Source organism: Cibotium barometz, chromosome 13 (assembly GCF_041138505.1).
Source record: "Cibotium barometz isolate CiBa-2024 chromosome 13, ASM4113850v1, whole genome shotgun sequence".
NCBI lineage: Eukaryota > Viridiplantae > Streptophyta > Polypodiopsida > Cyatheales > Cibotiaceae > Cibotium > Cibotium barometz.
Genome location: NC_141058.1, coordinates 19,955,706 through 19,967,548, shown reverse-complemented (window position 1 = coordinate 19,967,548; position 11,843 = coordinate 19,955,706). Strand labels below are relative to the sequence as shown.

General features: G+C 45.8%; 1 protein-coding gene and 1 pseudogene across 1 annotated transcript; both read right to left on the bottom strand.

Annotated features, from left to right (window-relative positions):
- Window positions 1-6,931: 6,931 nt before the first annotated feature.
- LOC147632472 (pentatricopeptide repeat-containing protein At2g03880, mitochondrial pseudogene) lies at window positions 6,932-8,560 on the bottom strand (annotated as a pseudogene).
- Window positions 8,561-8,774: 214 nt separating this feature from the next.
- On the bottom strand, window positions 8,775-11,322 carry LOC147632471 (pentatricopeptide repeat-containing protein At2g33680-like). The gene is made up of 4 exons (XM_086807286.1): window positions 11,002-11,322; window positions 10,366-10,478; window positions 10,109-10,280; window positions 8,775-9,975 (listed from the first exon to the last, which is right to left on the bottom strand). The coding sequence occupies exons 2-4, from the start codon at window positions 10,388-10,390 to the stop codon at window positions 8,778-8,780; spliced, it is 1,395 nt and encodes a 464-aa protein (XP_086663412.1). The 5' UTR covers window positions 10,391-10,478; window positions 11,002-11,322; the 3' UTR covers window positions 8,775-8,777.
- Between the last annotated feature and the right edge of the window lie 521 nt (window positions 11,323-11,843).

Genomic DNA, 11,843 nt, shown 5'->3' with positions numbered 1-11,843 from the left:
ACCTCCAGAAGAGTGCCAAATTGACTTACACTTGGCCTTGCATTCGGCCATACCAAATGCCTTAAGTATTTATCCACTGTGAGAAATGAAGTTGTCATCGGACCTCAATCCCCAAATAAAAATACATAAGTCCAAGATTTGTCATTTCAAACTATGAACTCAGCAATCTCCTTAGTTTGTTGGATCTTCTCTACATGGTTTCTTGTCAAAATGAGACTGTCCACATAAAGGACTATATGATCATGTACATGCCTTAGAGAAAATTTGCTTAAAGAAAATGTACAAATTTGTTGGTCATGTGTTGGGGCTTGTTGGGAAGCTCCACTGTCAATGATCCATGAGCCATCGGGTGTTGTAGAATGCTCTAACTTTACACATATTTCTTTAATTACCACAAAGAGATCCAAAAGAGATACTACATGTGCCTCTTGCTAGACATTTGGCATCATTCCCTACCCGAAGATGGAATCTCCTACTGGTTGATTGTAGGGAGCTATACCAATCCTTCTGCCTTGTTACATATCGAGATGCTAGACTCTCAATGATGCATGAACCATCTAGTATCTATATTAAACTTCCTTTCCCTCATTGTTAGTATTGATTGAAGCTAACAATACTCACACTCAAGGACAAAGTATACTGAAAGTAAGCATTGTTCCATTATATGGCTTGCACCATAACGTATTACAGTGGGTTCCATGAATTACGAAGTGAAACGACTCTATGATTGTATTCCTTCATCAATCAATGCTGCTACAATGAGGTCATCCTCTATTTCTAGGTTTTACAAAAGGGTGCCATCTGGAGCGGAATTTAGAAGCTTCCTGCTTCCCACTCCAGTCCAAGATAGATGGCTAACCACTCTGATCGACAGATCGCATACATCTCCAAACCACCCCATCTTCAAGCATGCATGTTAGTATGAAACAACCCATCTAGGCCACCATGAGAGCTTACGCATGCTTGCGCTCGCTCTGTAGCTTCTCAATGTAGTTATTGTATCACGCGAAGCACGGTCTGACTTTCCGTGGGTAGATTCAAACCCTTTACCTCCCTTTCCGCAGCAGGAAAGGGTGCTACCGCTGGGATGAAAAACATGGAGGTGGCTACCCCAAATGTTTCAAGTAGTCCCTTGTTGAGCTCCTCGGTAATCTTTCAATACCCCTTGTAAGTATAGGTAGAGGTACATTTACTTCACCCACAACAAATTAATGTGACATTTTGCGGCCACTGCCAAGGCTGCTCAAACAGTCAATAAGTTCCTTTTCTAACACAAGCAATGTGAAATTCTAGGCTCAGCTTAGAGAAGGAAAACATGTACCAACAGGTCTCCTAAAATCATCTTTGATAACACAAAAATTTTGATTACCACACAATTTGAAATATGTGTGTGATACCTTGTGAGGGTAAAAGGACAAAAGGACCAGATGTGCGAGATATCAGAGAAAATCAATGCAGCATGAAATGGATGAAGAGTGTATTTTGATGGTGAATGAAATCCTATACAAGAGGCCCTATGATGTGAGGTAACTCTAAGTAGGAGAACATCGAAGAAGTAGAGACGAGGTTGGAGCTGAAGCACGGTCAGCGATGAAGACTCGCGTTGATGTGAGGCGAAGGCACTCCGAGAGGTGGTCGATGCCTGTAGTGGGCAGCGGAAGGTGTAGTGGTGCAGGCTCTAGTGACAAAGGGTGCTGCGGTGCCCGAGGGCTGTTGTCCCAAGTCAATGGAGAATGATGAGAAGAGGGCCGCTGTCCCAAGTCGATGGAGAATGATGAGCAGAGAGGGCTTCTGTCCCGATGTCAATGATGATGATGAGAGAGGGCTGTTGTCCCGATGTCGAATGATGATGATGGGCAAAAAGGGCTGCTGTCCCAATGTCAAATGATAATGATGAGCAGAGAGGGCTGCTGTCCTGATGTAGATGAGACCAAGGAGTGCTGCTGGTATCAGGGGCTGAGCATTGCAGATATCAGAACAGGGAGTGCTGCTGTTGTAGAGGGTAGAGCCGACAGCACACATATGGACAGAATCGCAAGCAACTGTTGTGAGCAGGGGATGGAGCCAACAGATGCTGCAGATTATAAACGATGCTGCTGCAGTTGCAGAGGTAGCGCCAACAGCAGACATGTTGATGACATGATGTCTTGTTGTTGTGCTGAATATGAAACGATGCATATATATGCAGTTGGGCTAGTGGTCGGCCGAGAGCAAGGGCTGTTGGCCAGCAACACGACCAAAATCCCAAATAAAATCAAATAAAAACCCTGTTGTGAGCAGGGGATGGAGCCAACAGATGCTGCAGATTATAAACGATGCTGCTGCAGTTGCAGAGGTAGCGCCAACAGCAGACATGTTGATGACATGATGTCTTGTTGTTGTGCTGAATATGAAACGATGCCTATATATGCAGTTGGGCTAGTGGTCGGCCGAGAGCAAGGGCTGTTGGCCAGCAACACGACCAAAATCCCAAATAAAATCAAATAAAAACCCCTTTTAGGGCTGGGAAAAATACCATTTTCACACACCCCCTCTCAGACCAAAAGGGAACCATGAGAGAAGATGAAGGATAGTAGGGTCCCACACTAGCAGACGAAGGTCGTGATGGCAAAGATGTTGAGGGTGAGTAGGTGTAGACAGGTTGATCGTCTCCCAATGTAAGACCTCAAACATGGCTCTACAATGAGTAAGAAGTCCCATCCTTTGTGTGGTCCAGATATGAGTAAGGAGAATAAACTTTTGGTGAGAAAGATTGGCCCGTTGGAATTATGTGTAGACGATCCATGCTGTGTGCTCTTGAGGTCTTCAATCCCTTTGCTCACAATAGCTCTGATACCATGCGAGGGCAAAAGGACGAAAGGACTAAATGTGCGAGAGATCAAAAAAAATCAACAAAGCACGAAATGGATGAATGAGTGTATGTATGATGGTGAATAAATTCCCGTACAAGAGACCCTCTGTTGTGAGGTAACTCTGAGTAGTAGACCATCGAAGAAGTAAAGACGAGGTTAGAACTGAAGCACGGTCGGTGAGACGAAGGCTTGTGTCGATGTGAGGCGAAGGCACTCCGAGAGGTGGTCGATGTCTATAGTGGGCAACGAAAGGTGTAGTGGTGCAGGCTCTGCTGACGAGTGATGCGGTACTTGAGGGGTGTAGCCTGTGGTGATGAGGGTGTTGCAGTACCTGGAGGGGTGCAAGGCTGGATGTCGAAGGCACACGTGGATGTGAGGCAATGGCTCTCCGAAAGTGAGGTGATGCAGACAAACGCAAACCTGCAAATGAGTGACCTGCAGGAGGAACGCAGATATGAGGAGCAGAGAGGAATGTTGTCCCGATGTCGTCAGGTGATGTCGTCAGATGATGATGAGCAGAGAGGGCTACTATCCCAAGTCGATGGAGAATGATGAGCAGAGAGGGCTGTTGTCCTGATGTCGAAGATGATGAGTAGATAGGGCTGCTGTCCCAATGTCAAATGATGATGATGAGTAAAGAGGGCTGTTGTCCCGATCTCGAATGATGATGATGAGCAGAGAGGGTTGCTATCCTGATGTCAATTATGATGATGAGCAGAGAGGGTTGCTATCCTGATGAGCAGAGAGGGTTGCTATCCTGATGTCAATTATGATGATGAGCAGAAAGGGCTTCTGTCCCGATGTCGAATGATGATGATGAGCAACGAGGGCTGTTGTCCCAATGTCGAATGATGATGATGATGATGATGAGCAATGAGGGCTGTTGTCCCGATGTCGAATGCTGATGATGAGCAGAAAGGGCTGTTGTCCTGATGTAGATGAGATCCACTGCAGGTATCAAAGGCTGAGCGTTGCAAATATCAGATCAAGGAGTGTTGCTGCCATGGAGGATAGAGCCAACAACACACAGATATGGACGGAATCGCAAGCGGCTGCTATGAGCAGGGGATGGAGCCATCGGATGCTGCAGATGATAAACGATGCTGCTACTGTTGCAGAGGTGGTTGATGATATGATGTCCTGTTGTTGTGCTGAATATGAAATGATGCATATATATGGGGTTGGGCTGCTAGTCGGCCCAGAGTAGAGGCTGTCAGCCAGAAACAGAAGACCAAAATCCCAAATAAAAACCCCTTTTAGGACTAGGAAAAATACCATTTTCACACACCCCCTCTCAGGACAAAAGGGGACCATGAGAGAAGATGAAGGATACCACGGTCCCACACTAGCACACTGGCAGAACGCATGTATCCCCCTCTAGAAGCAAAGTCTGATAATTTCCAAGAGGAAGGTCATGATGGCAAAGGTGTTGAGGGTGAGTAGGTGTATACAGGTTGATCGTCTCCCAATGTAAGACCTCAAACGGGGCTCTCCAATGTGTAAGAAGTCCCATCCTCTGTGTGGTCCGGATCTGAGAAAGGAGAATCAACTTTTGGTGAGAAAGGTTGGCCCTTCGGAATTATGGGTAGACGATCCATGCTGTGTGCTCTAGAGGTCTTCAATCCCTTTGCTCACATACCATGTGAGGGAAAACGGACGAAAGGACTAGATGTGTGAGAGATCAGAGCAAATCAACACAGCATGAAATGGATGAATGAGTGAATGTATGATGGGGAATGAAATCATGTACAAAAGGCCCTCTGATGTGAGGTAACTCCGAGTTTTAGACCATCGAAGAAGCAGAGACAAGGTCAGCTGAAGCACGGTCGGTGATGAAGGCTCGCGTTGATGTGAGGTGAAGGCACTCCGAGAGGTGGTCGATGTCTGTAGCAGGGTGTAGTGGTGCAGGCTCTGGTGAGTGCAAACTCTGGTGATGAGGGTGCTGCAATACCTGGAGGGGTGCAGGGCTGGATGTCGAGGGCACACGTCGATGTGAGGCGATAGCTCTCCGAAGGTGAGGTGATGCAGACAAACGCAAACCTGCAGATGAGTGGCCTGCAGGAGAAACACAGATCTAAGGAGCAGAGAGGGCTGCTGTCCCAATGTCGATGATGATGATGAGCAGAGAGGGCTGCTGTCCCGATGTCGAATGATGATGATGAACAGAGAGGGCTGCTGTCCCAAGTATCAAGGGCTGAGCGTCGCAGATATCAGATCAGGGTGTGCTGCTGCTGTAGAGGGTAGAGCCGACATCACACAGATATGGACAGAATCACAGGCTGCTGCTGTGAGCAGGGGATGGAGCCAATGGATGCTGCAGATGATAAACGATGCTGCTGCTGTTGCAGAGGTAGTGCCAGCAGCAGACAGGTTGATGATATGATGTCTTATTGTTGTGCTGAATATGAAACGATGCATATATATGGGGTTGGGCTGCTGGTCAGCCCAGAGCAGGGGCTGTCGGCCAGCAGCACAAGACCAAAATCCAAAATAAAATCAAATAAAAACCGGTTTTAGGGCTGGGAAAAATACCATTTTCACACATACCCCAACTTCAAAAAGTTCCATCCAAAACAGCCAACTATTTGTTGAAGAGTTGCTTCACTATTTTCTTTGTAAAACAACAGATGGAAACTCTCTCATGAGGTAAAAGTCTAGAAAAGGAGGAAGGTGGGGCTCCGTCCATGGCTGGCCACTCTTAGAAAGAGGCTACATATGACGGGGAGGGGGGAAAGCCACACTGGGCGCTGTCACCTCTCTACTGCGGAGAGATGACCAGTAGCATTTGGAGGGCTGCTGCCTCAAGTCCATTAAGGGGATGGCAACTTCTCGCACAGAGTCAGTCTGTTCCATCTGGACAGAGCTCATCCAGACCCTGTGTGGCTGATAGGAGTGAGAATTTATGGACCTTTCTTGTTTAGAGGCAGGTCACCCCAAGTCATGTGCACCTAGCCGGCCAATGTGACAGTCAGCTGCACATATGCCAGATGTAGTGGCAATCTACATCGCCCAAGCAACTGAACCTCAGGTAATAAGTGGTCACTCTGGCACTCCTAGTGAAGAGGTGCAAGATCCTCCTCCAGGCCTGCTGTGCCACGGGACAACCCCACATACAGTGGTACTGAGACACACCGCATCGGCCGCAGCTCGCCGGTCAACCCACAGTGGCTAACCATGTGTCCACAGAAATATCTCAATGAGCTGTGCATCAGAGGAAATTGGAGACCTTGCTGGGCCCAAGCTGTTCCAGGAACGCCTCCATAACTTTAAGATAATGGGCTGTGTCATGCGCTAGGCTAGCCCGTTGCTGCTAGGCGTGGCCTCTCAGTTGGAGCTGAATTCGGCATCTGAGACGGGCAGTGTGTGTGAAGGAGAAGCCAGGGTGGGGCTGACAAGCTGTAGGGTCCTTAACGCCACTCTCTTGGGCCATTGCGAATGTGCAAGGGCCAATGCTCGTAAGCCCATAAGCACCAAGTAGGGTCCTATCTGCCAACTGCAGCTGTAAAAGCCAATGATCCCAATGCACTGGAGTGGGCCGCTGGAATCCTCTTCTTTGCGGCATCCTGTGAAAGGACTAGGAGGCTAAGTGCCCAACTACTAGAAGGAGGTCATCCTGAAGGCTGCAGAGCCACAGAAGAATGTTGTCATGGAGAGAAAATTGTAATCCATCGAGGAGGTGGAAGAGAATCAAGAAGCATCAACCATGAAGGTGGAATGGCTGAAGCAATTGTGCCCATGAGGTCCCGTCTGCAGCCGCCGTATCCTGTGCTGGCATTGCTACCCAGGAGCTGGGAGAACTAGAGCCAGCATCCAAAGTTGAGCTGCGCCCACATCCCAACTGCCCCACAATGTTGCTTCACTTTCTATCTTGGCTTCAAGCTGTTTTCTTTGAGTATAAATTATTTCACTTGCAGGCCTTACAAAAACCATCTCTAACAGTCTTGATACGAAAGTTATCCCCAAAGCCTTTTTTGCATGAGCTCCTGTTACAATATCACTGATCTAGCTCCCTCCTCATGCACCATTTTGGTGCATCCTCAACCATGTCTCCCATTTGCCTCATCCTTACTCAGACGAGTTTAATAGTTATCTTTACAAGAGCATGCACCACCCTGGAAGTGATGAATGCGGTATGCATCTGAGACTATAATCTCTCGCATTTCTATCTTTGATATCATCTTAGATGCTGAATGGCAATCCGCACACATTCGAAGATTTTTGGCCACGCGGAGTGTCATGCCCTGGTGTGTACTAATAAGCCCAAAAGCTATGGCCAATTTTTCACAATGTCCACACAGAAAATCTTCTTTGTCTTCTGTCTTTTGATTTAAAACTAAGTCTACTCGTGGGTTGTACCCCTTCTCTTTCATTTGAATGCTTAATATATTTAGCTTTGCATAGATGTCCTCACTTTGTGGATGGCTTCTATCCCCTATGGAAAAGTTGTGCACCTGCCCATTGATCTCAATAAAAGCCTTTCCTGGCTTCTTCCAAGCATTTGCACTAGTCCTTAGCTCTTCCACTTCCTGGGCATCCTTTTCCATGCCAGCATAAGCATAAATGTTCGACATAAGGACAAACCCTGCAGCATTACCACGTTCAAGTGAAACAACGCGATCAAAACAGTGCTTTCCTAAAGCCACATTGCCATTGGTTCTGCACAAACTGAGCAAGGAGGTCCATCCCACCACATCCGGCACCAATGGGATCGTTTCAAGTAGGTCCACGGCCTCATTTAGCAGTCCTGCGTGGCCAAGAAGATCAACCATGGAGTTATAATGTTCGATTTTTGGAGAGATGCCGAGGTCCTCTTTCATAGACTTGAACTGTATGCATGATTCATTTACCAAGCCCATTTGACTGCATGCAGAAAGAAGGTTAAGAAGCGTCCCCTCATCTGGCTTCAATCCCTTTTGTTGCATATCCATGAAGAGTTGAAAGGCCAGCCTGTGATTTCTATGCTGGGCACAACCTGCAATCAGTGCATTCCATGTCACAATATTTTGCTTCGGTAATCTATCAAACACAGTGCATGCCATGTCAAGGTTGCCACATTTGGCATACATGTCAATAAGTGCACTCCCCACGAAAACATCCTCCATCCCGCCTTCGATAATGTAAAGATGAATCTGTGTTGCCTCTTCTAATGCAGCCATGTTTGAGCACGCTTGTAAAGCACATGCTAGAGTGACTGGTGTAGGCTTGAGACCCTCTTGTTGCATTTGTTGGAAGAGTTGAAGAGCCTTTACGCAGTGCCCATGTTGAGCATACCCTGCCATTAACGCACTCCACGTCACCACATCCACCTTTGGAATTCTCTTGAACACCCTGCATGCATCCTCAAGGCCTCCCCACTTGGCATACATATCAACAAGGGCACTGCCAACATATATGTCTGCCTCAAATCCGGTTTTTATTGCAAGGGTGTGGATACGTATGCCATGCGCTTTAGTGGACAGACCTGTACACGTTTTCAGAAGATAGACAAGTGTGACTGAGCCTGGCTCAAGGCCCTCTCCTTGCATTTGTTCAAAAAGCTCGAGAACGTTCTCACCTTGGCCATGCTTGCTATGCCCTCCTATCAATGCATTCCAACTCACGACGTCTTGTTTGGGCAGCTTATTAAACATAGTGTGTGCATCCTCAAGGCTCCCACACTTGGCATACATGTCGATCACAGTGTTACCAAGAAATAAATCTAAAGCCATACCGCATTCAATTATCTGGGTGTGGATATTCCTCCCTTGCTCCAAGGCCGCTAGACTGGAGCAAGCTTTCAAAGTGCATAAAAAAGTGGCCTTGTGTGGCTGGACACCCTCTATTTGCATATGATTAAAAAGTTTGAGAGCTTCTTGGCAAAGCCCATGCTGGGCATACCCTGTGATCAATGCACTCCATGTCACAACATCCAGTGTCAACAACCTGTCAAAACACATTTTGTGCAGCATGGAGGTGCCCACATTTGGCATACATGTCAATAAGTGTGTTGCCAATATTTGTAACCCTCTCAATTCCAGTTTCTATTATAGCAGCATGAATCTGCTTTCCCTGCTCAAACGCTCCCAAGTTGGAACAAGTTTTCAGAATGCAGACAAAAGTGACTGAATCTGGTTCGATGCCATCTTCTTGCATTTGCTCCACAAAAAAAAGAGCTTCTCGAAAGTGCTCATGCTGGATATGTCCGGATATCAACGTGTTCCATGTTACGACATCTCGTTTGATCATGCCATTAAACACTATGCATCCATCCTTAAGACTCCCACACTTTGAATACATGTCAATAATGGCATTGCCGACAGGCGCATGCAAAACAAAGCCGCCTTCAACTACATGAGCATGGACTTGCCTACCCTCCTCAAAGGCAGCCACACAAGCACATGCCTTGAGAATGCAAATAAAAGTGACCTCATCTGGCTTCACACCCTCATGCTGCATTTGCTTGAAAACCTTCAAAGCTTCCCAATTGTCTTCATGCTGAACATACCCTGTTATCATCACATTCCACATGACAATATTTCCCTTGGGCATCTTGTCAAACAACATGCGGGCATCCAGGAGGCTCACACATGTGGCATACATGTTAACAAGAGCACTGCCAACGTACTGGTTGAGCTCAAATCCTGTTTCAACTATATGAGCATGCATTTGCATCCCATGTTGAAAGATTGTTTTGCTTGAGCATGCTTTCACAAGTGCAACAAATATAATGCTGTTAGGCGTCACATTTAATTTTCGCATTTGCTCATACCATTCAAAAGCTTCCTTAGTTTTCCCAAGCCTGAGATATGCCAATATAGTCACAGTATACGAGGACAAGTCTGGTTCAGGTAGTTTGATAGACAATGAGTTTGCTTCACATGAACTCTCAACTGAGACCTGTGTGTTGTTCACGTGGTTGTCCATAGAGACATGTGGCATGTTGCCACTGGCCATCACAAGTTGATAGAACTCTTTCTCTAGATTGAGATCTTTGTCGTGAGAATTACTGCACGAGAGGTCCACAATGGTGTCCCTGTAAACAGGCACTCCTTCCTGCTCCGTGTAGTTCACAGCCTTTAATTTTTTGTTTAGCCCTGCCTTATCACATGATTTGATGGGGGTTCTGAGTTGACTAATTGGTGCCCTGCAAAATATCAAGGTTATGTTCTTAATTTTGACACTAAGATCTATAAAAGCAGCATCTACAGATTACTTTAAAATAATTATTCTAGTAATGTTCACAAATGACATGAAAATTCAATATTGATGAGACAGACCTGCCGGAAACAGCTCCATGCCAATCAATCCAATCTATTCGGCAATCTTTTCTCAATTGGTGATCGGAACAAACTGCCCCTTCGCTCAACATAGATAGGTTTGCTTTGCTTAAAGGGGGGTTGCATGGATTGTTATTGTATGGCACCGCCATGGCAGAACCATATGCGCAGGCTGCAGCAAACAAAATACCTTAATTTCAATCACTAATCAAAGCGTAATGGCCACATACATTTGACATCATAGAGAAGGCATTGACCTTCTTCAATGGGGCATCTCACCATCACTAATCAAAGCATAATGGCCACATCTAGAGAAACATTCCGATCATCCATCCAATGTGTTCTCATCATGAGCTTGCATGTCATGATGCTGCTTGATAAAAGCACACTTGTTAAAAATTCCTCAATTAAGAAAGAAACTATATTAAAAGACTGCTGCCTGTAATCTTAGAAAACTATATAATGCTTGACTTCTTATGCAAACCTTCTAGGTGTGCGTGCATGGATTTGTGTAGTATATAATCATGTGCATTGGCAAATATACACATGTTTTACACACGCATGCGCATACATGCATGCGTGGGTGTGGATGCAAGAGTTTGTGGGTGTGTATATCCAATGCTAGACATCAGAGCTTTCTCTCAAAATGAAGCTACATATTAAAATCTTCTGAGTGTATCTGCTGGAAATATAAAACCGAGCCATGCTGCAAAAGGCAGACCATCCGGAGGATTTCGACACGTGCACATGCATACATGAAATATGTGCATGTGTATGTGGGGGCGGGTATTATATTCATGTGTGTAGGTATAATGGCACCTGATGAGTATGGGTGCCTGTGTTTATATGTATGTATGTATGGGATGTATTTGTATAATGCTAAAACGGAGTACCTTTTTCCTCAAAAGGAAACTTCCTGCGAGAGCATCTGCTGATAATATGATGGAATCTCCATAGTTGAGAAGTGCCCAACGATCCAGGGGACTCCAGCATGTGCCTCCCGCTTCTTGACTGCCATTCCGATTTGTTACGCCCACCAGCTCACGGGCCTGAGCTCCAAGGCTTGTCCATCGCCCACTGTTCGCGTCGTGAAGAAGAACCTTTCTTCTGATTGGATTCTATGAACTAAACTGTTGCCCTCCCCAATTTGGCTGGGTAGCCCTCGTTGTTCGATGTAACTTGAACAAGGTGATGCTTCTTCATGTTCATCAGACTTACCTATTATGCAAGGCTTTCCATACTGTAATAATCATTTTGCTTTGTCAAAAAATCCTAGTTCCTTAAACAAGGTAATTATGTTCACATGTATGGAAAATGGTTAAAGCGGAGTGGTTAAAGCTGATGAAGTCCTAGCCGGTGATGCAGGTTTGATCCATGCTCTGTACGGTGTTGCTGCGCGTCCTTATATCCGGAGTTGGGTGTGTGAGTAGTGTATATAAACTAGTGTTTCTCGCCAAATTGTTTTTTAAAGGAAAATGGATGTTGACATATCTATTTATACTTTTAAGGAAACTTAGGGAGGCCACACTTCGTGCCTTCGTGCCACTTGTGTGGTGTGGATTGAATGTGTATGCATTCTAGATGGTGATGGGTGATGCGAGTTGCGAAGGATTAGAATGTTTTACATCCACCTAACAAGAACCTTGTAATATATATGTGATGTGAGGATATAATTAGTATAGAAGGTAACTAATCTATGGATTGCATCTAAGAGAGAGAGAGAGAGAGAGAGAGA

Coding starts and splice junctions, on each gene's coding strand:
- LOC147632471 (XM_086807286.1), bottom strand. CDS start 10,390: ATGGTGAGATGCCCCATTGAAGAAG. Junction 10,281..10,365: donor GAGATGCCCCATTGAAGAAG/GTCAATGCCTTC, acceptor TGTTTGCTGCAG/CCTGCGCATATGGTTCTGCC. Junction 9,976..10,108: donor CATGGAGCTGTTTCCGGCAG/GTCTGTCTCATC, acceptor GATATTTTGCAG/GGCACCAATTAGTCAACTCA.